This window comes from Populus nigra, chromosome 6 (genome assembly GCF_951802175.1).
Source record: "Populus nigra chromosome 6, ddPopNigr1.1, whole genome shotgun sequence".
NCBI lineage: Eukaryota > Viridiplantae > Streptophyta > Magnoliopsida > Malpighiales > Salicaceae > Populus > Populus nigra.
The window spans coordinates 14,616,553-14,643,938 of record NC_084857.1 but is presented as its reverse complement, the minus strand read 5'-3'; the positions used below and the strand labels follow the sequence as shown (position 1 = coordinate 14,643,938).

Sequence of the window (27,386 nt, the reverse complement as noted above, 5' to 3'; positions counted from 1 at the left end):
ATAATTATTATTTTAATTTTAAAACTCGATTCACAAGTCGACTTGAGGTAAGGTCATGGTCATGAATGGGATTAACCATTGACTCGGATCAATACAAGGATAAAAATGGTTATTATTATGGTTTTAAAACCTGATCATGGGTGGTTGACCCGAGGTGAGGCCCAAGTCAAGTGTTAGGAAGATTAACCCAAGTTGACTCAAATCAATACAAGGATAAAAGTTATTATTAACATAGTGTCAAAACCCAAATCGGGGTTAATCTAGGGAAAATGCTCGGGTCATAGATTAGGAAGGTCAACCTAAGTTGACTTAAGTCAACTTATGGATAAAAACAGTTATTATCATAGTTTTGAAACCGACTCGAAAGTCGAACTGAGACAAGTTTCATGTCACAAGTCAGGAAAGTCAACCCAATTGACCCTTTTTAAAAAAAATTAATCAAAGCAACCTTATTTTGATCAAAAATAATTTTTTAAAAAATCAACGGGTTTTTGACACGTATTTTATCTCGAGTCAGCCTAAGTTTTTGACCGAGTTGGGTCAAGTCAATCCTTCATCTATTTTTTAAAACTTGAATCAATAGAAGTCTTGGATCGGTCCGATTTTAGGTCAATTAATCAGGTCAGTCCTCGTTTTATAACTACGGTTATCATAATATTATTAATTTCAACATTCAATGTAAATTAAAGTAAAAAAATAATATCTAATTATTTTTTAAAATATATAAATTTGATAACAATACATATTGAGGGTGAAATAAGTTTTTATATATTTTATTTTGTCTTATCTACCATAATCAAATAGAATACAAAGACAATCACTTTATCTTGTACAATATTATTAAACATAATTTTGTCATTGTCTTATATGAAACTCAAACTTTTGGCCCAAACCCAAGCTTAAGTCAGTTCAAACCTAACATCAGTTAACTTAGGAAAATAAGAAAAAGTTGTAAGAGAATTTTTTTTCCTCTTCTTGTTTCTTATGGTTGTCATGACCCTCTCTTTATCAAACCAATTTTTTTAGTTTTTTATCTTGAGTTTTTTGTTCAAGAAATGTGGAAGTAATAAGTAAGTGTTTTCTTTTAATGTTATTTTTTTTTGGGTTGTTCATGGAAGGATCAATAAATAAGTTAGGATTTTGTGTATGATTTTGATGATTGAATGAATTTAATTAAAGTATTAATGTGTTATTTAGTTTTAAAACAAATTGATTTGATGACTGGAATTATGAGTTTTAGAAGAACAAGTCGTCTGTTTTTGGATACTACAGATTTAGGACTGACAAGTCAGGATTCTAGAAATCCAAACAAACCGATCAACCTGTTAGCCTAAACCGGTCAATTGGTTCACTTGTTGCTATTGACCAACTGATTGATTTGTGTAGTAGTCAACTTGTTGGTTAATTCAGTTGACTAGTTAACCATGCAGTGGTGATTAATTGAGTCTGTTAGGTTCGATTAGTTTGAGTTATGTTCGAAATTAATTGAGTGAAATAGTTCGGCCTCATATTTAATTTTTAGACTCTAAGCTTAGATTTTTTAATCTTTCATACTACTTTGCTTTGAGGTTTTTTAGTGTTTTTTTGTATTCGTTATGAGTTCTGCTAATGTTCCTCATAAAAATATTTAGTAGTCTCTGATTCTACATTCGTTTGCCTTTTGTTTTTGTTTTCCAGATTAATGAGATAATCTTTAATGTGCATGTAATATAAATAATATATGCATGTTAATATTAGGATAAGTACAATCAATTATTTCTTATATATCGATATATACATGTTGTTTTATTTCTAAGTACTCATTCATTCTTGATTTTGCACTAGCGTTCTATTTAATCAAATTATATTTGATATGACTTTCATTTGTTTTGGATATTCATGCGAATAATTATTATGTCTTGATATTGGTATGTTTGTTAGAAACTCCATACTAACAAAAAGTAGTTAGTCTTTATGCATTTCATATGTGTATACTTAACTAGTGAGAGATACACTCGCCTAAGGCAACTTATCCTTCCACACATTCGGGTGTCATCTAGTCACTTTCGAGTGTCATCTGATTTTTTACATGTATTTCATCACTTTATGTTAATATGTTTAGTTTTGTTCTCTTATTTTTATATCATCACAATTGATGACTTATATTCATAAATAACTAAAATATATATTAAATGTTATTTCCTCACTGAGTTGGTTAAACTTACCCATCCATTTCAATTATATTTAGATTCTTAGTTTCTGTTAGCAAGTTGATCTTGATTAAGAGTTTATACTTCATTTTTTGGTCGACATGTCTTACTTGTTTTCGCAAGACTTTTCTTTTAGTTTGATTCAATATTTTAGATGCTTCACTATTATATTGTTTTATTTAAAGTTTGGATTTTGACTATATAATAAGTATATGGGTTATTGTTTTTATTTTAATTGATGATGGGAATTTTTGAACTATTATTGATTTTATTACTTTGAACAATATCATATTTTAAAAGATTTATGAAATGTTGCATGATTTTATATGATTTTGGTTTTATTATATGTATGTTCTCAAATTCAGCGCATCTGGGATGTCCCCGCAACACTGCTCTTATGTTGTTGGTCATGGACCTGGGGTTCGGGTCGTGAAATCTTCTTTTTTATTTTATCTCTACTATCTCCAATCTTCTTCCTTTCTACTATAAAACAATAACCAAACACTACCTAGAAGCATTTTAAATTTTCAGTCAAAATAAGATAGAGCTATAATTGTTTAAAAAATATAATTTAATTTTTGACAAATAACATTTTTTCAACATTAACTAAAAATCATATACTAGTTCTAAAACACGACATGCGTATGAGAAATTAGTGGGACACATATTACTTTTTAAGATTATCATATGACCTTTGTATTCGTTCACTATTAAAAAAATCAGTTGAAAGAACTTATTATTTATCAAAAAAAGTTGTTAAAAACATATTTTTTAACATGACACAAAAAATAATTTACAGGCCTATTAATGTATTTAGAAGTGTGATTACAGTTATTTTTTAAAGTGTTTTTTACTTATATATATATTAAAATAATATTTTTTTATTTTTAAAAAATTATTTTTGATATCAACATATTAAAATAATATAAAAACATAAAAAAATATTAATTTAAATAAAAAAATAAAATATTTTTAAAAATATTTTTAAACCATAAAAATTAACATGTTATATATGTCAGCTTCTTCGAAAATTCGATGTGCTTTTGGATCATTTAGCAAAATAATGATAAGAGGTTGATGTAACACATTAAAGTGTGTTTGGAATGCTGTAGAAATCATGTATAAATCTTTACTCGCTGAAGAAGGCTTTCGATAACAAGGCATGCTCTGCAATGGCCATCAATATTAATGAGCAGAGAAATTCGCATTGAAAAACATAGAGAGCATAAATCTTCACTCGCAGCTCTTCACCAGCTCAGCCATGGATTTTTAGAAGGTACACGCGCTCTTGTAAAATCTGACATTTTACAGTACTGTTTTCAAAACCCCAAAGCTACTGAGAAAGATGGTTTAAAAGTGCCGATCTTGGCAACCCCATTCCTGCTTGAAATTTTCCCTCCCTGCCTCCGCCCCTCTCTCTCTTCAATCGCTGGGCGATGGAGACGGTCAGGCTTCGCTTAGTGCTCGACAACGCTTTGACTACGACGACGGAAGGACTCAGAAAGTGCTGGATTCTATTAAAACCCCAACACAAAACCATCTCCGATCTCTCCTCCCATATCCTCCAGGTGTTCGACCTCCACAATGCATGCCCCAGCGGCCTCTTCCTCTCTGTAAGTATGTAATTTCTCTTTAATAAATTGCATTTTTTTTAGCAGTCCTTAAAATTCTTTTTCTTCCTTCTGATTTTATTTTACGGTTACAGATGGAAGGGTTTGTATTACCGCCTTTTGAGTCCACTTGTATTCTGAAGGATAAAGATATTGTCAGGTTAGTTAAATTTTATATATTGCCAGGTTAGTTAATGTGTGTGTGTGTGTGTATATATATATTATTTTTCTGTGGAAAATAACACTTAGTGCTATTTATATTATAATGTAATATCTGTAACAGAGTGATAAAGAAAGGTGGCACGGCTACTGAAATTATCAAGATAGATGATGGGCTGAATGATTCGTTGAACGTGGTGGAAATAATTGACAAGCCACCGGTAACCACAGGCACGAATCTGCTTGCGAATGAGGAATTTGAAAAGGAATCTGACAGCTATGAAAGTGAACAAGAGGTGGATGTTGCTGCAGAGGTGGAGGATGTCGAAAATAGTCCAGAAGTGAAAGCAGTTTCGAAGAAGAGAAAGGCATCAAAGGATGCTCACAGCCCAAAGTATGGTTTCTGTGCTACTTCTCAAAATGGGGTGAAAAATAAGAATTTTTTAATGTGTATCTTATGTTACACAGACACATGTTTTGCGCTATTTGTAGCGTATCTGTAGTCTAGAGACTCCAGCTAGTAATTTCATTGTGTTCAAAACAAGTTCAAAGATGAAGTAGCTGGTTTAGAATGATTTCTTGTAAAATCATTATATAATGGGATTTCTACACTGCAGGAGGAAGAAAACCAAATCTGCTAGTGCTAAAAAATGCCTAGAGGTTTCAGAAAATGTAGTGACTGATGTCTCTGCAGAGCAGAATGGCACTTTGAGCATTGTTGATGTTGATGAAAGAAGTGGCAAGAGTAGGAAAGCTATGCGTGACACTAAGAAGTAAGTTTTGTAAATTTCTTAGTGCCAATTAGTGCACCTTTTTAACTGTAAAATTCTTACAATTTCTCTTAGAACTTTTGGGTTTGCACTCAATTCTGGAAACTTATACACTGCAGGAGGAAGAAAACTAAATCTGCTAGTGCTGAAAAATGTATGGAAGTTTCAGAAAATGTTGTGACAAGTGTTTGTGCAGGGCAGAATGGCACTTTGAGCTTTTTTAAAGCAGATGAAAGAAGTAGCAAGAGTACAGAAGCTACTATTAGTGCACAGAAGTAAGTTTTGTAAGATCCTTATTCACACATAACCACGTTTTTCTTCCTTAGTAGGTTTCTAACTATAAGATTTTCCTATTTATATATAAAAAAAACCTATGAGATATTCTTCATCATCATTCATTGTTGGTGGCACTGGTAAGATTTGAGCTATGTGTTACTTCATGTTCATGTTACCTAGAATTCCAATTATTATGATCACGTGGAATGGGAATGGGTATGACCTATCCCAGAACATCATTTGATGGGTCTAGGATCATATACAGCATTGAAGGATTGCTTAAATAGAAGCCTAATGCAATAAGGTAGGCATAAGTGACATTTGTAGTAAGTGTCCCTTTTCCAAAAAAAAGTTGCTACTAAGTTTTGGATCAGCAATTCCAAATCAACTTCACTGGACTAGTTCCAAGGCTTTTAAGGCATTCTGTCTTTTCATTGCCAATCTTGACCACAACTTTCCATGGTTGTCTGTGTGTCGTTGTTCGGTGAGTGGGATGTACCTCAATGAAGTTAACAAGGAGCTATTTCCAACGCAAGGAACATGCTATTTAGAGATAAAGAAGATTTCCAAGTCTTGTCTAGTTCCTATACTAGAACTTTCAGTTGAAGTTCTACTCATATTTTGATATTTATGATCCACTTTTCTAGAAATGTGAAAACATGATATGATGATTGGTCTCTCCTGTATTACATGACTGTGCAATAATATTGCTTGTTCATGAGGGGAGGCATCTTTATAGCTCATGATGTCTTCAATTCTTTTCCTCATTTTTACTTGGCTAACTGAATATCTCTTTACCCTTCTGCATTGTAGGTCTTGCCAGCCTGAACAAAATGGAAATGGGAGTGTGGATGCATCACATATACTTTCTGGATCTAAAAAGGTTTTGATCTATCATTTTACTGAACATATGGCTAACATTTGTGTTTTTAATTCTGAGATGTGCTGTAGTCTTTCATCGAGGAATTGGGTGAAATTCAGCATGATGTAATGATTTCTGCCACCTGCACCTTTTCATTGTGCAAAAAAGTCTACTGGTATCAAATTAAATTTGAATAATGTTAAGGCTGAGTCATTTTTGTTCCTATAACATGTTATTAAAACTTGGCTAAACCCCACCCATTGCATAGTATTAAACATGTTCTGTGAATGTTTGCGTGTGTAAGCTCAGCTCTCTTTCTGATGGAAAACAACCATGATTTTGTATGTATTTATGAAGGAGCTAGTGCAGCTAAATTGTCAGAGTCAATTTTGATGTGTCTTGTGGTCATAAAACTCTACAGAAATGATATCATGTATTCCTATACATTCCCTTCTTTCCATAGAGGAGCAATGCATGTATAGTTATGATTCCCTTACAGAACACAAAGGGACAATTTAGCACGAACTTTAATGGTAATTGTGAAAGAAAAGGACAAGAAAGGGAATAGAGCGTTTGCATACTTGAAAGTTAATTTTTATCATTTAAAGCTATCTGAACTTTTAGGCTAGGGGTCTTGCAAGTATGACCAGGGGACCAAGGGGCTCAAGCCAGAGGCTATTGGCCTCCCTATGCAAGCAACGATTCTAACACTTGCATTTCCCTTTCTTGTCAGTGCCCCAGTAGAAGTGCTAGGCGTAAAAAGGCCAAGAGGCAATGGTTGAAGGAACAACTCAAAGCTGAAAAGAAAGCAGTACGTTGGTGTTTTTTAAGTTTCCAACCCGGTTATTCCAAGTGTATTCATGTGGTTTAGCTGTTTTGCTTTTGGGGACGGTCTTTGGAGCAGGTTTTAGGTTAAGCACACACACTTGCACAACACACACACACACACACATACCTGGGTGCTGTTGGCGGGAAAATTCTTAGCTACACTGCTCTGCTTTATGTTGAATTTTACAGCAAAATAAGAGGGAGTTGCTTTTGAATATCAATCAGCAATCATCTGAAAAGGATAATCAGAATGTTTCTGGAGAATCACCTGAACCAGGAAGTCAGAAAACCTCTGAAGAAAAACTCAGGGAAGACAACCAATTGGGAGAGCAAGATAGTGATGTAGAGGGTGATGTTGTTCCCGTAGTGATCAGGCCGGGACATATTCGTTTTGAGCCGCTCAGGAAAGGTCTAATGCTTGGCGTGTCTTTTCTTCCTTTTATGTGGCTGAAGAGTTCTATATTTTATCACAAGGCTGTTCCAAATGATTAACAATTTTGTGTACTGTAAATACACCATTCAGTCATGTGACACACCTACTTGCTTCTTGTTCCAGGGGATTCTGATCATGCTGTGCCGCAAAATCACGTTTCTATTGTATGTTTCATTTATCCATTTAATTTTTTACTGCATATCTGTCTCTAGACTCATGTTTTGAATACTAAATACCTTGATGAGATATATTCTAGCATGCATTTCTTTTATCCATTTAAGTTTTGTAATTAAAAATTACAACCATTAGAAAATTTTAGCACTCCCGCATATTTTTACTTTTGTAAGTACTAAGATGTTTGTGCCCAACATCTCTATAATCTTGTTTCTCTTCCACATGCCTTACAATTATACCATGCTTTATGAGGGTGTATCTGGGGGAGTGCTAAAATGTTCTACACAAATGGTTTGTTGTAATTTTTTGGAACTGCAGTGAAATAGGATTTTGATGGTTGTTTTTATAAATTAGTCAACAGGTTCTGCTATTTGTAGTTTCAAATTCTTACAATATCTTTGTGTGTGCTCCTTGTAAAAAAAATGCTTTGTGTGCGCTACACTTGTATGTTGTCATGGCATCACTTTTTCTTAGCTTCAATCGATGTTGAATTTCTGTTTTCGTGTCCTGCTTCAGGAAAGATTTCAGTGGAATGGAATAACAAGCAAAAAGAAGGGCCAAAAGTGGGGTAAAGAGAAAGTGGTGTCATGTAAATGGAATGATTATAACAATTTCAAGAAAGAGTCTTACAGCAGTCTTACTATTGAAGAACAGACACCTGTATATGATTGCACCAACTTTGAAGAGTTTCCACTCTATGCTAGCTTGCCAAAGGTTTGTTTTTGTTAAAACTTCATTTGCCATTCATTGCATTGATATCTATATCTTTCTATTGTAGAAAATAAACAGTGGCAACTGGGCTTTATATGGTGATAGTGACTGCTAGTTTACTTTTAAGACCTACTCTGGATCTGTTGATTGATCTCTCAAACTTGTATTTGTCTTGAAAGTTTCCTAATTTGCAAAGAGCATAGTCCAAATTTGTTTCTCGTATGGAGGCCAAAGCATCTAGTTATTCTTGGATTTTTGCAGGAAGGTGATGTAATTGCTTATCGTTTGGTTGAGCTGTCATCATCCTGGACCCCTGAGCTCTCATCATACCGTGTAGGGCTTCTTGTGTAATAAAACTGATCTTCAACTCATTATTTATTGGCAGAGCATACCATTCATCATATTCTCTCTGTCCATAGGTTGGAAAGGTATCAAAATATGATCTTGAATCCAATATAGTTATGCTGGCCCAAGTACCAGAATATCCAGTAATTCCTGAGAAGATAGATGATGAGGCATCTGATGCACTACCAGAAACATCCCCTTATCAGGAAGATGGTTCCTTAGAGGTATGTCAGCCCTGCATTGCATTTCTTATATATGTATGTTTTCTTTTTTCTTTTAGGTGGGTGTCTCGGTGTGTGTTTCTATGTTTAGTGAACACAGAATTTGAATGTGCTTCCAAAAACTTGAGGGATCTGACTAAATTGATTAAGGTGGAGTTCTTCAGTTTTTCAGTTTTGAAGTGTTTGACAAATGGGATTCGACTAGTTCGTGGAAATTTTATGTTATTTCACTGATTCACATAACGTTCAGGCTATTAGATTAAGTCTTGGGCTGTGGTCTAGTTTGCAGTTGCCTAAATGATAGATTTAGTTACCTTAGGCCAAACTGTTCTTGTTTGTCCTTCTCAATCAAGATAGTTGACAAGTGAAGCTCTTCTCCAGATAAAGTTTTCGGCACTTTTTGAAGTTCGCCTTGTTCACCATGGCAATCTAAAGTCAGCAAAATCAGTTACTGGTGGATCTAATGAAGTCCATGTAAGGGATCAAGATTCTGGAACTGGTTTCAAGCTGAACAACAACCACGAAGCTGGTACTTCTGGTCAAGGTATTACTTCCAACTATTTTTACATCAAGAGTCGGGTTAATGATGGGTGCAAAGAGCAATGATAACAATACGATCAATGTAAACATGCTTACTTACCTTTCTTGTACTTCAGAAAACGGAAAACATAATCCATGGGAAGAAACTAACCAGGCTTTGACAGCACAGAAGGCATGGCTATCTCAGGAAGATAGCTGTAAAAAACCTGAGAGTTCAGGCAGGAGCCCATGGTCCTATAAGGCCTTGAGGGGCAGCGCATTGGGTCCAACAGTTGCATTATTAAGAGCACAAAATGAATTTTGACGAGCACAGAATGAATGAATCGAGTAGCGTGGCTGTGCATTTGCTATCCACATAATTTTGCAACCACAAGGTGGGTGAGCATTTCACTGATGATGCTAAATTTTGCTTGAGGTACATGTAATGGAAACATGCAAGGGATATTTATGGCTCAACTTTTTTGTATAGTGTCGTCTCTTACCTTCAACTGCAGTGCCCGAGTGGAACTCCTTTCTGTCAATTTTCTCCTTTATGCTGCTTTGAGATCTTCATTCAATCACAGCTTTCTCCGTATAGGAATGCGCTTTTTTTGTTGAATTAGAAAAAAAAAGAGATCATATCGCAATTTTAGAGTAAGCACTTCAGTGATGAACAAAGGAGATGGGTACTCCTATTAAAGGTTTGTATTTGTTGACCTGCATCGACTGAAGGGGGTCTGAAGAGAGTTTGACTGGTGAAGGTGGGTACAGGTGTCTTTTTCTCCGAACTTGACGTCTCTTTCTTAGAGGAAGGTGTTAATATCAACATGGAGAGTGTTTTTTCATGCTTTTTTTTTTTTTTTGCGTTTTTAAAATTTTTTGATTTAAAATTATTTTTTTTTACAGTTTTAGATTATTTTGATATTTTAATGTTAAAAATGAATTTAAAAAAATAAAAAAATATTATTTTAATTTTTTTTATATATATTTCCAAACAATTTTTTTTTTGAAAACCAACTACTTTTATAATCTCAAATATTATTTTTTTAGGTATAAAAGTGTTTTTGAATTTTTTTTATTTTAAATTATTTTTTTTTGATGTTTTTAATTGTTTTGATATGTTAATATTAAAAATAAATTTTAAAAAATAAAAAAATAAATATATAATATATTTTCCTTTAGTTTTTTTTTTTTAAAATTACAATTGTTTGGTTTTTCAATTTAAGAGAGTGATTGAAGAGGATTTTTAATATCCTCATCAACGGGTGCATTAATATTTAGACTTGAATATAGAATGTTGATATAAAAAATAAATTCACTTACTATATAAACCATTCGCATACCTTTTAAGTCGTCCCTTCTCTCTTTGAAATTTAATAGAAATCTAAATTTCGACTTGAAATAAAAAAGAAAAAAGAGAAGATATTGAAAAAAAAAAAAACCGAACAGATGTTGTTTTGTTCTGGGCCTAGCTTCTCTCTCTCGACCCTCTCCCCTTCTCTTTTCTCCATCGAAACCAGCTAGAGCTCAGCTAAAAGAAACTACTACTACTACTACAGCTTCTCTTCATTTTCACAAATTCTCTTCATGTAAAAGTTTACTTCAGCTTTCCATTTCTTGTATTGACAATGCCATGAGCTCACCGTTCAATATTTTGTGATAGTTTTTGCGGTTATGATTTGAAAAAAATTATTTTTAATTGATTTTGGTTTGATATTTATATATATTTGGTTAAAACTATGGTTGAAATTGAGGTTGAACAAAAATAGTTTAATGTGTTTGGTTAAAAGAATATTTTTCAAATTAAGATTATAAAATAATATATATATATATATATATATATATACACAATTTATTTTAAATATTGTAGATTTAACTACTGCTATTACATCATTAAATAAATAATATTGATATCAAATATTTTTTATTGTTTCATTAAACAATCTACAATTTCATCACGTACGAAATCCACCAGACAAGGACTACAATTTTCTTAGTTTCTTAAGTGCGCAACAATAACAGGTAAAATATCATCAAGAAAAAAATTGGAATTGCGATCAAATTTTGCAAATGTTACGTCATCAAGCGATCTTCTTCTAATTTTTCGAATAAAACACAATTAAAAATAAAAATAAAAATTGATTTTTTTTAACTGGATCGGACCCGGTAAGAACAAAATTAAGATTACGATCAAATTCTGTAAATGTTATGTCATCAAGTGATCTCCTTCTAATTTTTTAAATAAAACACAATTAAAAATAAAAATAAAAATAATTTTTTTTTAACTTGATCAAACTCAATTCAATGCATTTAGCTTTGGATCGGACCTGGTCCGGCCAGAACAATGGAGTTTCACTCTCCACTGTTCACTTAAGTGAACAGCGGAGAGTAAAACTCTCAGCTGCTTTATGTGTGAACTTGCGATTTAAATAAAATCTGCATGGATCCTACGTACACTATAAAATGTGTTTTGACATTACCAAATAGGTTGCACCTGTATTTTGCTGTAAATGCTGACGCAACCTCCTAAACAAACGGTGACTGAGACTAGCCTGATGCTGTAACATTTACTATTATTATTGATGGTTTGTGTAAAATGAAGAAAGTTGATGGTGCTGTTCAGTTTGGCGTAATATGCTAGATGAAGGGATCAGACCAGATAATAAGGCGTGTGGGGCGCTTGCTGTTGGGTTGTGTGATGGGGGGAAAGTGGATTTAGCGTATGAGCTTGTTATTGGTGTAATTAGTGGTTGTCAGTTTGAGGTTAGTACATTGGTTTATAATGCATTGATTTGTGGGTTTGGTAGAGCAGGTGGGATTGATTAGGCGCTGGCAATAATGTCTTTTATGAGGAGGAATGGGTGCAAGCCAGATTTGGTTTCATACAATGTGTTGTTGAATTATTATTGTGATGAGTTTATGTTTGAGGAGGCGAAGTTGTTGACGAAGATGGAAGATGGAGAGTAGCGGGATAGAACCTAATGTATATAGCTATTAGCTATAATCAGCTTCTTAAGGGAATTTGTAAAGCTCATCACCCGGATAAAGCTTATCTATTTATGGTGACCATGATGAATCCAAAAGGGTTTTGCGATGCTGCTTCATACAATACTTTTATCAAAGAATTTTGCAGTATTTGCGATACCAGAAGGGCCTTTAAGCTGAGGAAATGGGGTGAAAGGGGATTGCCCCAGATGTAGTAACGTTCACAATACTTAAAAAAGCTTTTCTTAGAGAAGGTAGTTCTGATATAAGAAAGAACTTCTTGATTTGATGGCAGGAATGGGCCTTTGCCTGATCGTATATCTTATACAACAATCATTGATCACCACTGCAAGAATGAGAAAGTTGAGATGGCTTACAGCATTTTCTATGATATGATAGAAAAGGGTAATACTCCTGATGTGGTTTCATATAATGCCCATATAAATAGATTTTGCAAATCTTCGAGAGTAGGTGAAGGTATGCATCTATACAAGGAAATGCTGCAAAGTGGATCCTTTCCTGACGAGGTGACTCGTAAGTTGATCATTGGAGCTCTTATACGGGGAAAGAAGCTTTCAGATGCTTGCAGGGTGTGGGACCAGATGATGGAGAAGGGCTTTACTCTCGACAGAGCTGTATCTGAAACACTGATCAATGCCATCCTATCAAGAGAACCTTCATTGAAATGAGAAATGGTTTGTATATTTTATAATTTCCATCTCCAGACCCTCTGTGTGTGCGTGTGTTTGTGCGCTCGCGTGCTGACTGATACAATAACAAAAAGTTTTATTGGAATGATATTCTATTGGGCCAGTTCTGGATTATTTGTTATTGGTATTGGTGATTTCTGTAGTATTCAATGCCTACATAGTGCCTCTCAATTGTGCAATACCACTGGTTGCACTGGACTTAAGTGCCCATCTTCTGCAAACTTTATGGAATCCGGAAATTTTTGTATGATGGCGATTATGAATTACAGTGGCTGGAAATTTAAATTCAATAACTCTTCTTCTTTTCTAATGCCAATTATGAAGGTTAAGTGGAGTGATTTTAATAGGCGATTATTTGCAAAATGACCACAGACGAATGATGGCTCTTAGATGCAAGAAATCCTGTTAAACCTGCCATTACCATGCTCCAGATCTTTATCAAGCAATCCTTGTTCACGTGATGGAATGGAGAGTTTACTGTTTTGCAAGCCATTAGTGATTCTTAGGCACCACATTTTCCAGTGCCTATTACTGATGCTAACTAGTTATTGGGCCAACCGATCAGTTGTGCCATTGACTGAATTTGAAAATGACTGCATGCTCTTTGGTAGAGTGGTATGAATTTGCAAATGGCCCTTAAAGGTTGCAGGTCTATTTTTGTACAAATTCTAATTTTCATCAGGAAATGGTTCCAAAGGCTTTCAATATTACCGAGCAAGTGCATTGCTAACATGTATAATGCTGACTCGAGTTCACTGTGTCACATTAATCTCTTACTGTTTCTGCTTGTGCCCTTAATGGATAAGCAACCGAACAACATAGATTGTCCCTTCATCTTACTGGTATTTCTCTTCCCCTCTTCAGTCAATCACAAAGCCCGAGTTTTGGAGTCTTCTGTGTGGTTGGAGACTTGGAGTACATCTTAGCATGCCTATATTGCTGCTATTCCATTGGCTTCTTCGCGAATTGCAATAACAGGGCTCTCAGGTTTGGGCCGCAGTCTTTTCTTGGACTTTTTTTGCATTCATACATACAATTAATTCTAATTTTCTGCTGGTTATGTACGAAACGGGAAATGATATGAAGAAAAGGGATATGGACACAGCAAGAATGTGGTTTCATGACTATCTTCTTTTTTTTTCTCTGAGTGACTTTTCACTATTTGGATAATTTCACTTGAAATGTTGTCAAGTAACATTTAACTGAAAATATGCAGTGCATGATGGGATTGGTGCTTTGAAGTCAGATGCTTCGAAGAACATGGGGCTTATCCTTGTAAGATTTATCCCCTTCCATATAAAACATTGTCTCTCATCACGAGGGTAGAAATAATGGTGACATGTCAGTGTTCTTGTATTAAAGAATGTCTTACGATCTCTCTCCCACCCACTTAACAAACTATTCATGTTTCTTCAGTGTGATTAGGTTTCCTCAACAGTGTCAGACATCCAGGATCACTAATGATTGAGTTCAAGCTTTATAATCCAGATACAGAGGTATGGTTTCTCAAATCCTATAGGTGTCAAAGGTGTGCTGTAGGACAGGGTGGTAGTGGAAAAAATGATGGAGAACCAATTATACTGAGAAAGAAGTTCTAATATTTGTTTTATTTGAGTTGTTTAAGTTGGTTGGGATTCTTCTCTTAATTGTTGTTGACTTTACTTATTTAAAAAGGATGCTATTAGGGTTTTGGTGCCTATTTGAGAGAACCCACACACCGGGGGGCTCGAGCCCACAAAAACGAACATTAAAATCTCGGCAGAATTGGTTCTCCATCAAGGTGGCATCCTGGCAATCCATTCTAAGTCATATCATGTTAAAATCAAAACAAAACTGAAGTCAGATATCATATGTGAGATGACTGTTGCTAAATCTTGCTACTATTTTCTCTGGATCTTGCAGGAGATGAGCTAATAAAAGGGAATGGAGCTGAGGTTTTCTCGTGTTGTCCAAATAGTTGTTGGCTGCCCTTTTTGCCGATATCTGAATTTAATAAAACACTACATTCTGAGGAAAGCTCAGGGCTGAAACTGTGACTCCAATAGAAGGGCCTCCAACGACGATGACATTAAACTTAAGAACTGGTCGCTTGTGAAGCGGGGCTTCTCTTATGGCACTCAGCATTTTTTCAAACCTGGTGTGCCTTAGAAGCACCCTGGACTCCTGTTGCTGGCCGCTTCAGGTCAGAAATAGAGCTTTACAGTGTCATGATATTTATTATCCATAGGCTAGAAGAAATTGAACGCATCCTCTCTTGTATGATTTAAATTTTACTGCGAGTTCTATCGCTTACTATAAGAACAGCTATGGCACCTAAAATTTCCCTGGATATACAGAGGCCATCCTTTTCTCCAATTTGCTGGACATTCTGCAGTAGATTGTTTCTAATCATTTATCATTGCTCCAGTGGGAAGAGAAATGCAAGATTGGGAATTCCTATATTGTATTGTGACCAAACTGTTCTTAGGGAGCAGAAGATAGTATTAACGTCCGGAATCCCAGCCAATTCCGAGACAATTTCATGCATGGTTTACAGATTCCAGGCCAACTCTCTTTGCCTTTATTTTCGTAACCCTATGTTGGGTCATTCAAGCAATCAAACACACACAAATTTACGTGGTTCGGCAACTTACCTACTCCACGGAGCTACTGGTTTGTATTAATCAAACTTGAAACAATACAATCAAAACAAGGAGGAGGAGAAAATTCTTCTCAACTCAACTCAACTCTCCCTAGCTCTCTCTCTGTGTTTTTCTCTTGTTCTCAATCTGTTCTCTCTGCTACGTCTCACATCTCAGCTCTCAATAGCACCCTCTATTTATAGCTGATATGGGAGACAATCTTCTTTATTTAGTCAATTATGGTGGCCACCGTTTTCTTTGTTTAGGCACCCACCATTGACTCTTACCATGCAGCCATGTTTGACAGCAGCCATGCTTGACATGGCTGCCACTACCACTATCTTGTGTCCATACATAACAATCTCCCACTTGGACACAAATGGTGCTAGATCTGTCTTTTAATCTCTGAGACCAACTGAAGCTTTACATAGCTTCAGTTTATCAAGAGTAACTCCTTTGGTTAACATGTCAGCTGGATTCTTGCTTCCGCAGATCTTTTCTAGCATCAGTTGCTCCTCGTTTAGCAATTGTCGGATGAAGTGATATTTGATTTGAATATGCTTCGTCCTGGAGTGAAATGCTGGATTCTTGGCAAGGAAGATTGCACTCTGACTGTCGCTATACAAAGTACCCTTTTCCTTCATCTTGCCCAATTCTTTCAGAAAACTCTGCAGCCATACGATCTCTTTTGCAGATTCTGAGACTGCAACATATTCAGCTTCTGTTGTTGAAAGAGCGACGATCTTTTGCAAGGTAGAACTCCAGGAAACAGCAGTCCCTCCTAGAGTATATACATATCCTGTAGTGCTCTTTCTGCTATCAACATCTCCTGCTAGATCAGCGTCTACAAAACCTTCAAGTTTCAAACCACCAGCTGTGAAAGTAAGACATGTCTCTGATGAACCTTTTAAGTATCTCATGATCCATTTCACCGCCTCTCAATGTTGCTTTCCAGGATTGCTCATATATCGGCTTACAACTCCCACTGCATGGGCAATGTCTGGTCTGGTACAGACCATAGCATACATCAAAGAGCCGATAGCTGAGGCGTATGGAATCTTATCCATGTATCCACTTTCTAGCTCAGTTTTTGGTGACTGGTCTTTGCTGAGCTTGAAATGATTCCCCAGAGGTGTATTTACTGGTTTAGCATTATCCATACTAAACCTGCTGAGAACCTTCTTGACATACTCTGTTTGTGAAAGCTTTAGTATGCCTTTGTCTTGATCTCTGATGATTCTCATGCCAAGTATTTGTTTAGCAGCTCCCAGATCCTTCATTTCAAACTGTTTTGACAATTGTTGTTTCAGCTTGTCAATCTCCTCAATGTTGGATCCTGCAATCAACATATCATCCACATATAATAGTAGAATGATGTAGGAGTTGTCAAAATGTTTGACATAGCAACAGTGATCAGCCTGGCATCTTGTGTATCCCGAACTACACATGAAGTTGTCAAATTTCTTGTACCACTGTCTTGGAGCTTGCTTCAAACCGTATAGGCTTTTCTTTAGCTTGCAGACTTGGTTCTCCTTTCCTGGTATTTCAAACCCCTCTGGTTGTTGCATGTAAATGTCTTCCTCCAATTCTCCATGAAGAAAAGCTGTTTTTACATCTAATTGTTCAAGATGTAAATTCTCTGCTGCTACTATCCCCAGAACAACTCTGATTGTTGTAAGCTTCACAACTGGAGAAAATATCTCAGAGTAGTCAATTCCTTTCTTTTGTTGAAACCCTTTTACAACAAGTCTTGCCTTGAACCGTTTGCTTCCATCATGCTCAGTCTTTACTCTGTAGACCCACTTGTTTTGCAAAGCCTTCTTTCCTTTAGGCAGTGTGGTTAGCTCCCAAGTCTTGTTCTTCAGCAACGAACTCATCTCATCCTTCATGGCTAACTCCCACTTGCTTGAGTTTCCATCTTGTAAGGATTCTTCATAACTTAGCGGCTCACCACCATCTGTCAGTAAAATATAATTCAGTAGAAGTGTGAACCGTTGTGGGGGCTTTATAGTCCTTGAAGACCTGCGAACATAAACAATTGGTTCACTTGGCTCTGCATCGTCTTGTGTAGTGGTGGGTACAGATGTGCTTGAATCTTCTTGTAAAGACTCTTGAGTTTTGTTCTGCTCAGTAACATCAGGAAGCCCTTCTAATCTGATGAATTCAGATTTTTATGGACTTGTATCTGAATCAGTCATATCTGTTTCTGCATTTGATCTGTCTTTGAACAAAACTTTCTCATTGAAGATCATGTTCCTGCTTCTGATAATCTTTCTGTTCTGATCATCCCAGAACCGAAATCCAAATTCTTCATCTCCATAGCCAATGAAGAAACATTTCTTGGATTTGGCATCTAGCTTGTTGCGAGCATCAGAATCTATATGCACATAGGAAACACACCCAAAGACCTTTAAATGAGAGAGTTGTACCTCTTTTCCTCTCCATACTTCCTCGGGCAATCTGAACTCCAAAGGAACTGATGGTCCACGGTTGATCAAGTAAACTGCAGTATGAACTGCGTCAGCCCAGAATGTTTGAGGTAGCCCTGAATGCAACCTCATGCTTCTAGCTCGTTCATTGATGGCCCGGTTCATTCTTTCAACAATGCCATTCTGTTGTGGTGTGCCTGGAATGGTCTTTTCCATTCTGATACCATTAACAGCACAATACTCCTTGAAACCTCCATCAATGTATTCTCCTCCATTATCAGATCTTAAGCATTTCAACTTCAAACCTGATTCATTCTCAACCATAGCCTTCCACTTCTTGAATGTTTCGAACACATCAGATTTATTTTTCAGAAAGTAGACCCATACCTTTCTGCTGAAATCATCAATGAAAGTTACGTAATACCGAGAACCTCCAAGAGATGCCACTGGAGAAGGTCCCCATAAATCTGTGTGCACCAGTTCTAGCTTTCTTGGTCTTAAGGCCCTGCCAACCTTTAAGAAACTGAGCTTCTTCTGTTTTCCAAGAACACAGCTTTCACAAATGTCTAGATCAACATTTTTAAGCTCTGGCAGTTTTCCCTTCGACTGAAGTATCTTCATCCCCTTTTGACTCATATGGCCGAGTCTACAGTGCCATAGTTGCGCTTGATTTTCTGCTTCAGTAGAGGCAATAATATCTTCACATCTTGTGGTCATATACAGGGTGCCGGTTTTCTTTCCACGAGCCAAAACCATTGCTCCCTTTGATACCTTCCATATACCTCCAGAAAAAAGGATTGAATGACCACTCTCATCAAGTTGTCCGACTGAGATCAACTTCTTCTTTAGTCCAGGAACATGCCTTACATTTTGCAAGTTCCACGTAGATCCATTCATTGTCTTAATCTGCACTTCTCCTATACCCACAATCTTCATTGGTTGTCCATCGGCCAGATAGACTACACCGTGATCTCCAGCAACATAATTTTGCATCATCTCATGGTGTGGTGTACAGTGGAATGAAGCACCAGAATCAAGAATCCAATCATCAATTGGACTTTGTACAACAAGAATCAAAGCGTCTTGCACCTCATCTGTGGTAGCGTTTGCAGAGTCAGCTTCTGGTTTTTTCGGTTTTGTGCAATTCCTCATGAAATGACCAGGTTTGCCACAATTCCAACATTCAACCTGCTTTCTGGGTCCGGACTTGCTTTTACTTCTGTATCTTGATTTGGATCTGCCTCTGGATAAGCCTCTATCCTGTCTCCTCCCTCGAGTGTTAATGTTGAGAGCTGATCCTGATCCTGAACTTTCACCTGAGTCTTTCCTTCGCACTTCTTCAGCTAAAATCAAGTCTCGGATGTCATCATATTTCAGTTTGGATTTTCCAGCTGAGTTGCTTACGGCTGTCCTCATACCTTCCCAACTGCTTGGAAGTGAAGCTAGCAAAATGAGTGCACGGATCTCATCATCAAATCAATCTCTACAGATGACAATTGATTTGTGATGGTATTAAAGTTGTTGAGATGTTGTGTGACGGAGGTGCCTTCTGTCATTTTCAGGTTGAACAACTTCTTCATCAAGTGCACTTTATTGTTTGCCGAGGGCTTCTCATACATCCCAGACAAAGCTTCCATTAGTCTTGCAGTGGATCTTTCTTTTGTAACATTGTGCGCAACTCTTCTTGATAAGGATAACCGGATAATACCCAAAACTTGTCTATCAAGAAGCAACCAATCTTCTTCTGGCATATTTTCTGGTTTGCTCCCCAACAGAGGAAGATGAAGTTTCTTCCCATATAAATAGTCTTCAATTTGCATTTTCCAATATCCAAAATCTGATCCATCAAATTTTTCAATTCCCGCAGCCTTTATTTCATCTGCCATTTTTACTGTATCTCCGATTTGAATTTGTCAAATCTGACCTTACAGATGTGTCCGGAACGACCAAAAATATTGGAAACGACACTGAGATCACCCCAATCGGACTTCGGATGGCTCAGATCTTAACAGTCAACGTTTTGAATCAACGGACGGTGCAGATGAAGCCGCGTGTCAGTCCAGAATAGTGTCTGCGAAGCACTGGATCAAAACCCACTTTTGATGACGTGGCAAGATGACTTGCTGAGGTGTCAGGTGACGTGGCAGGAGACTGTACGGTTTTGCTTGCGTGGCGGATGACGTGGCGGGTCAACCCGGTTCAGATGCAGATATCCGGGTAGAGACGACGCGTGGAGAGCGTGCTGCGCGTGGGCGCGCGTAGGCAGTGGCTTCGTCGGCGCGTGTGGGCGCGTGCGGGCATGCAGGACGTCGGTTCTTCGCCGGGTTTTCACCAGTGAATTCGTCTCCTCTTGCTCTACACGATGGTATGTTCAAAAACACGTTTTGAGAACTTTGATTTTTGAGTTTGGATCAAACACCCTCTTTTTCAAGAACAGGCTCTGATACCAGTTGTTGGGTCATTCAAGCAATCAAACACACACAAATTTACGTGGTTCGACAACTTGCCTACTCCACGGAGCTACTAGTTTGTATTAATCAAACTTGAAACAATACAATCAAAACAAGGAGGAGGAGAAAATTCTTCTCAACTCAACTCAACTCTCCCTAGCTCTCTCTCTGTGTTTTTCTCTTGTTCTCAATCTGTTCTCTCTGCTACGTCTCACATCTCAGCTCTCAATAGCACCCTCTATTTATAGCTGATATGGGAGACAATCTTCTTTATTTAGTCAATTATGGTGGCCACCGTTTTCTTTGTTTAGGCACCCACCATTGACTCTTACCATGCAGCCATGTTTGACAGCAGCCATGCTTGACATGGCTGCCACTACCACTATCTTGTGTCCATACATAACACCCTAGTTATTAACTGAAAAGGACCTAATAAATAAATAAATAAAGGAGAATCTGAGAAGGTGTCACCGATATGGACTATTATGGCCGTGTTTGCTTCTTTCAAAAGTGCACACGCCATTCATAACTGTATTAAAATATTTGATTTGATAACAATATTTTCACTTCAAATTATTTTTTTTTTAATATTTTGAAACATTTCAATATAATAATATTAAAAATATTTTTATAATGTATTTTCAAATAAAAAAACTATCTTAATTATCAAAATCAAAATTGAAATGGGGAGCGGAGGTTGGTTCAGCCGTTGAGGTGCGGTGTAATTAGGAAGCAGCCAATCCTGTATCCTGGGACCATAGCCTACAGATTATATCTTAAGACAGATACAACCTTAAAGAGAAAAGGAACCGCTCAAGGATTACTTGCCGCCGTTGATTAGCTTATGTTTGATTCTTTGCCTGGACATGAATCCTACTTTAAGTTCTCGTGAAGTCATCCTCTTTTTCGTAGGTCAAGCAACAACTCTCTTCTTATTCTCCTTCTGCAATCCTTCATTTCCCAAACATCTCCATGCTACCATGTCTTGGCATCCAGAAACAAACCCTCATTTTATTAAAACACCGCTGCAACAGCGTGAAGGCCAACCCTCCCAGACACCACCTAGTCACGGGGGGCCGTCGTCAGGTCGTCAAGATCAACAAAACCAGCCACCTCAGGGCCCACTGGTGACTCGACCAAGGAGCAAAGGCCAAGGTTCCAAGAAGAAGGGTGCACCGGTGGTTAAACCAGAGCATGAAGGCCAATTGCGCAGTCTATGGATCACACCAGCACAACAGCATCCGGGCCAACATGACAACCAAGTCCAAAGTCCACCAACGCAGACACCACAGCATCAAGACCCACATTTTCCATTGCATAATGGGAATTTCCAGAGCCCATGGGCACTTCCACCACCGCCCCGTGGCCCTCCCCCCCAGCCACATGGCCCCAAGCATGATAGTGAACCTCATGGACCACCGAGGAATCAAGATCAAGACCGTGGTCCTAGCTCTAGGGTGACACTTCCACAGCATCAAGAACGAAATCCCCGGCAGCCCCACGGTCTCGTAGGCCGACCAGCACAGTTTTCTGGGTTGCCAAAACCTGGTGGAACCAAACCCTTAATATGGTTAGGTGCAGTTTTCTGCGCAATTCTTTGGATCGTTATATTCCTAGGAGGCCTAATTGTCCTTATAGTCTACCTGGTATATCGCCCACGTAGTCCACGGTTTGATGTGTCCAGTGCCTCCTTAAACATGGCCTACATCGATGCAGGCTCTCTACTCAATGCTGATCTAACTGTGCTAGCAAACTTCACCAATCCAAACAAGAAAGTGAGCGTGGACTTCAGTTACATGATCATTGATCTATACTACGGAAGCACTCTTATCGCTACCCAATATATAGAACCGTTTTCAGCAGAGAGGGCTGAGTCGAGGTTCGTAAATGTTCATATGGTTACAAGTCAGGTTCGGCTTCCCGTCCTGGAAAGCGCACGGCTCCAGGAGCAGATTAGTAAAAATGGAGCCATATTTGACGTGAAAGGAGTATTTCGGGTGCGATCTAAACTGGGGACTTTACTAAAGTACTCGTATAGGCTGTATGGTCACTGCACTATCTTGGTGACAGCTCCTCCCAGTGGAGTCCTTCGAGCTACCAAGTGCAGAACAAAACGATGAGAAACATTCTGTAACTTGCCAATACATGCTATTGTTTTCCGACTGGCAAACATTGATGGATTTTACACATTGTTGAAAGAGTATCAGAATTGAAATGATTTTTCCTTGCTATTGTTTTCTACTCTTTTCTAATTTTCAAGAACTTTCAGGATTACAAACGCTTAGTGTCCTTTTCGATTGTAGTTCTTTCCTTGCTCGCATGCATGTCCATGCATCTAATTATTATAGCATAGCGCAGCAATACCTTTGGAGTGGATAGACGGTGCAAGATGGAAAGGAGTAACATGGTCTTTTACTGATTCAGAACCACTCACTGGAAATTACCACACATCTGCAATGAAAAAAGCCTTGTTTCAACAATTTCTGTGATAATATTCCTCCCTTGTACAACACCAAGGTGGACAAAAAATAAATTACAACACTGAGGTACTTGTCAAGGCAAATCAGTCTTTGGAAAAAAGAAGAAAAAACTGCTACAAAACTACTCCGAGGACAAAACTTGGGACTTCGAGAATGCCTCTCCTGATTACAGGTTGGCTATGTACAAATGCTCAATTTTAAAGGAAAATTGCACAAGCAGCTCAGAAATCCAGGCTAAGCCACCCACTCTCTCACAAAGTCAAGAAATACAGTAACATGGTAATTGAAAGCAATCCAGGAACCCACATCAGCCAGCTCCACCCTTTCGCTTAATAAATCATTTCCAATATCAACATAAGAGAGTATTATTGAACTCTCCACTCAAAATCTTCTGTGCCTTGTGAAGAAAGGGTGCCAGAGGGCTTCATGAGCTGTTAGTCTATTCGCAGGGTCATGTCTAAGGAGGCCTTGCAAGAGATCAATGATATCTCCAGCAGAGTGATCAACATGCTGCATTACTAAGTTCTGCCATGGAAACAATAATATGCATGTAGCACAAAAATGAGTCCGGAGAAGATTCATAGGTTTGCATATAGCACAAAATTTCTGGAACATGTTCCTTATGAATGAATCAAATATAACCCGAGGTAACAAAGTAATGCATCCACACCTGAAGGCGAGGTAGCTTCATAGTAGCTTTAATGCTTTCCCGAGACATTGCACCATCTGGCCAGTCCAACCTACCCCTTCTAACGTACTTCTCAGCCTGCAGGCTGAACCAACCACCCCCAATCCACCAAAATAAAATAAGTAAAATATTGATGTGTGCTGAAGTTCTTCACATTATTTAAAGGCTATTACTAAAAGAAGTCTCAGAAGAGCACACACTCTACTCTTTTTAACATGTGCTGAGGTAATGGGCCTAAAACTCTTTCCATCATGGCCAAGTGCTCCAAGTTTTCGTGTGTCTGAAACAATGCTTCTCCCTGCAAACAATTATACATGGGCATTCACATTAAGTTTTCAGGAATTAAATATCCTTCCCGACCTCTAGGACATAACGTACCGAGCAAAGTTCAACCAATATACAACCAACACTCCATATGTCGCATGGATAACTCCATCCAAGTCCTAAAAGGTGCAATTCACTTGCTCATTAATCTCAACATGTATAATGACATAAGATCCACTCAGAGGACTAAACAATATCATACCAAGAATAACCTCCGGAGCACGATAATGCCGGGTAGAGACAATGTACTTGTGATCTTGATGGCCATAAGCTGTGCTGCCAAAATCAATAACCTTAATAGCACTTGACTTTGGCAACCTCTTGTAAAAGGTCCCCTCAGTGTGTGACTGCAGTGGAAGAAATGATCAAGTTAGTGACAAGTTAAAAACAGAAGATCATTTATACAACAAGCAAAAAAGCTAAGTGCAAAAAATCTTGACAAAAGATAAAGGGAAAGGATAAACGTTTAAAGAAGATTTCAATTGCTAGCACAGCAAAACATACCAAAAGAAATAAATACCTTATAATCTGGTATTTTTATATATTCTGAAGAAACACAAAGTATGTTTTCTGGCTTCAAGTCAGTGTGGATGAGGCGCATATCATGCATGACTGCAAAATTTCATAAGCAAGCAAAGCAACTATCTTATTAATCCAGCTCAACATCAATGTCAGCTTACTTGCAAGATACATAAATGTCCACATGCAAGAAAAATAAAGAAAGGGGGAGCTTCTATTAAACAAATTATAGAAAAGTGACTTAGTTCCTTGAGCAGTATAACAAATGAGGTCAGTGCAACTCAAAAAAAAAAAAAAAAAAAACAGGGTGTTTAAAAAGGTAAGAGAAATCACAGAAGCAACAGCTACACACATGCTACACATTCCAAGAGCTGTCTGCCAAGCTCGCGAACAAGATTGACTGGGAATGGGCAATAGTTATTTTTCCTAAGAAAATCATATAAGCTTGGTCCCAGCATCTCAAATACCTGTTAGAACCATTTCAATTCACTACCAAGTAAGCCCTAGAATAATTGTGAACAAGGCAAAAATAAAACAATTGCAACTAAATTAAGTGATACTTACAATACAGATATGGTTACGATAATCAAGCCAGTTTCGTATTTGAACACAGCTGCAAAGAACACATCCACTAAACTACTGATAGAAGTTGCATCAAAGTAGGCAGATTAGAAAATTGAAAGACAAATTACACTCACCGACAGCCATTTCTATCATATTTTCCAAGCAATTGGAGCACATCAACTTCTAACATGGCTGCATCACGATATTTCTTAGTACTTCGCACAACTTTTACAGCAACCATCTCTCTTGTTTCCCTATCCCAGCATTCCAAAACCTGACCAAAAGTGCCTGTGAAATCAAAAGGATTCAGAATGCACTCTAAGTGGAAAAAAGATACTACTTGTAGATAGAAAGACATGAGAAGAGAACGGTATCAGTTCTAAAAGCTAGTAGAATTTCTTTCAAAAGAAACAAGAATACTAACCTTCACCAATCTTTCTGTGAATCTTATCTGCAAGTAGATGAAAAAAAACACAGAAGGAAAATTCACAAAATAAAAATCAAACTAGATCAAGACCCATGAAACAAAACCAATATACTTCAAGGCTTTTATCTAATTAGACAGACTTTTCGACACCCAGAGCATGAGGTGGAAATAATGAAAGGTAATAATGAATAAATCTTGAGTGGGTGTCAATTAATTCTAATTATCTGGTAGATCACTAGTTGGCAATATCTGATTTGGAGGGGACAATGAGATCTAGTTTTGCAGAACAGAGTAGATAACTGAGGACACAAAAAACTTTTAACTCAAAAGTATAAATAAAAAATCGAAGAAAAAGAAAACAACAAAGGCCACAGCAATGCTCTTTAAAATCCTTTGTGATTTAAAACTCAGCACCCTATTAGAAAAATAAAACTAAAAATTGAAAAAGTAACTAATGCAAAGGAACAAACTATTATTAAGTAACAACAGGCAATGAGGTGCATGAAACTCAGCGTGCAACATAGCAAGACATAATAAAAATGCAAAAGCCTCTGCAATGGTGATTAAGTGTAATTACAGCGGGATGTTAAATTCTCTCCAAGAGCAAATACATAATGTCCGTCTTTGTCATCGCCTCGCCATGGGGGAGAGCCTTTTTGTGCTAATCCCTTTACAAAAAGACTGGCATGGTCGGGGAGCATCCTTGATGATCCAATGCTTGTCCCATTTCCAACCACTTGCCCATAATACAATCCTGACTGAGCCTACACACAGGCATTTGTTCATTCTCCACTAAACAAATAGTAATCGCAAAATGTTCCCTTGCATTTGCATTCTACCAGACCAAAGAACAACTCCAAATGTTTTAAACAGCAACATAACATGATACTGAAATTAATTTAAATTATTGAAAAGACCTAATCCAAAACGATGAAATTATATAAGCACACATCTCAGACATATTTCACAAATTACTCATTAAAACATGAGAAAAACCATTTAAAATTTTCAAACTCTACCCCAAAAAAGACTACTTTAACAATTGATCTTTAGACCTAAGGGCTCCATTTGTTATGAAATTCAACAATTAATAATACAATTTCAGTTATAGGCTGATGGGTGAATTGCAATTTCATTCTAGGAAAAAATCACAATAAAAAAATAGCATCCGAATCTAAGTTTTTCTATTATTAAAAAACAGATCAGATATTTCTTTTCCTCTGCCAAACTGCATGCATTTTACCATTAAGATACTACCAAAAACGATTTTTTTTATATATGACCAATTCTCACATGTAATTATCCAAAATAATAATAGTAATAGTAACAATAGAATACCATACCTTGGTGTGAGTGTGAGGTTGAAGTTGAGGAGGGATATCCCAAGCTGCTGCTAATTTGGGCCTCTTTCTGGGACGACGATCCATGTAATTGTGAGGGAATTCACTCACATACTCCATCTCCATTTCTTAATTGTTTCATTCATACAATAAACCCAACCCTAACCACCTGCAGATCATCAGATTTTCATTGATCGATCGATCAAATTAATTCAATTATTTATTTATTTGCAACAGAATAATAATATATTTGTTTTTTTTTTAACCCCTGTTCTTTTGGAGGTAGTGACCAGCTGGCCATTCCTTCTGTTTGACCATAGTAGGCTAGATGCGCGTTCAACTTAACCGTGGTTCAGTTAACATCCTTTTTTTTTTTGTTTTTCATTTTCTATCTCTATTAATATACTGTCTTTTTTAATATTATCTTTAATATCCTACAATCTTCTTTTTTTTTTTTTTTTTTTTAATAACATAAAATATATTTTTTAAAAAATCTAAAAACAGACCATCGCAACCCATTACACACACTAAATAATGAAAAAGTTATACATTCAAATAGAATAATCATTTGTCATGGTTGTTGGTCAAATATTAGTATCCAAGCAATCTTTTTTTTTTTTAAGTGAAAACTATTTAGAAATTTGATTATTTTATATTATGTTTTTGTTTGACTAATCAATGTTTAGTTTGATTTATAAATATGAAGGTGGATAAGTTAGGTTGGATAATAATATATATATATATATATATAT

At 36.9% G+C, this 27,386-nt stretch overlaps 3 protein-coding genes and 1 pseudogene across 9 annotated transcripts; 3 read left to right on the top strand and 1 right to left on the bottom strand.

Annotated features, from left to right (window-relative positions):
• The first annotated feature begins 3,243 nt into the window (after window positions 1–3,243).
• LOC133695768 (coilin-like) lies at window positions 3,244–9,611 on the top strand. 4 transcript variants are annotated; one of them, XM_062117714.1, is made up of 14 exons: window positions 3,244–3,802; window positions 3,895–3,959; window positions 4,083–4,352; window positions 4,576–4,731; window positions 4,848–5,003; window positions 5,818–5,887; window positions 6,600–6,677; window positions 6,920–7,115; window positions 7,251–7,291; window positions 7,818–8,015; window positions 8,274–8,345; window positions 8,432–8,581; window positions 8,960–9,122; window positions 9,235–9,611. In XM_062117714.1, the coding sequence occupies exons 1-14, from the start codon at window positions 3,626–3,628 to the stop codon at window positions 9,420–9,422; spliced, it is 1,980 nt and encodes a 659-aa protein (XP_061973698.1). In that variant the 5' UTR covers window positions 3,244–3,625; the 3' UTR covers window positions 9,423–9,611. The 4 variants fall into 4 exon arrangements, with proteins under 4 accessions (XP_061973698.1, XP_061973696.1, XP_061973697.1 ...); XM_062117712.1 differs by having other exon boundaries at window positions 6,884–7,115; XM_062117713.1 differs by having other exon boundaries at window positions 3,245–3,802; window positions 6,884–7,103.
• Window positions 9,612–11,401: 1,790 nt separating this feature from the next.
• On the top strand, window positions 11,402–12,842 carry LOC133697303 (pentatricopeptide repeat-containing protein At1g13040, mitochondrial-like; annotated as a pseudogene).
• An 8,318-nt stretch (window positions 12,843–21,160) lies between these two features.
• LOC133696640 (NDR1/HIN1-like protein 6) lies at window positions 21,161–22,523 on the top strand. Its single transcript, XM_062118884.1, has one exon. It carries the CDS (start codon window positions 21,273–21,275, stop codon window positions 22,410–22,412), a length of 1,140 nt encoding a protein of 379 aa, XP_061974868.1. The 5' UTR covers window positions 21,161–21,272; the 3' UTR covers window positions 22,413–22,523.
• On the bottom strand, window positions 22,501–26,949 carry LOC133696639 (serine/threonine-protein kinase AFC2-like). 4 transcript variants are annotated; one of them, XM_062118881.1, is made up of 12 exons: window positions 26,638–26,949; window positions 25,872–26,058; window positions 25,292–25,318; window positions 25,002–25,155; window positions 24,868–24,916; window positions 24,656–24,770; window positions 24,305–24,396; window positions 23,987–24,131; window positions 23,839–23,903; window positions 23,661–23,758; window positions 23,443–23,545; window positions 22,501–22,743 (listed from the first exon to the last, which is right to left on the bottom strand). In XM_062118881.1, the coding sequence occupies exons 1-12, from the start codon at window positions 26,758–26,760 to the stop codon at window positions 22,723–22,725; spliced, it is 1,179 nt and encodes a 392-aa protein (XP_061974865.1). In that variant the 5' UTR covers window positions 26,761–26,949; the 3' UTR covers window positions 22,501–22,722. The 4 variants fall into 4 exon arrangements, with proteins under 4 accessions (XP_061974865.1, XP_061974864.1, XP_061974866.1 ...); XM_062118880.1 differs by lacking the exon at window positions 22,501–22,743 and adding an exon at window positions 22,745–23,297 and having other exon boundaries at window positions 26,638–26,945; XM_062118882.1 differs by lacking the exon at window positions 22,501–22,743 and adding an exon at window positions 22,745–23,297 and having other exon boundaries at window positions 25,872–26,129; window positions 26,638–26,944.
• Between the last annotated feature and the right edge of the window lie 437 nt (window positions 26,950–27,386).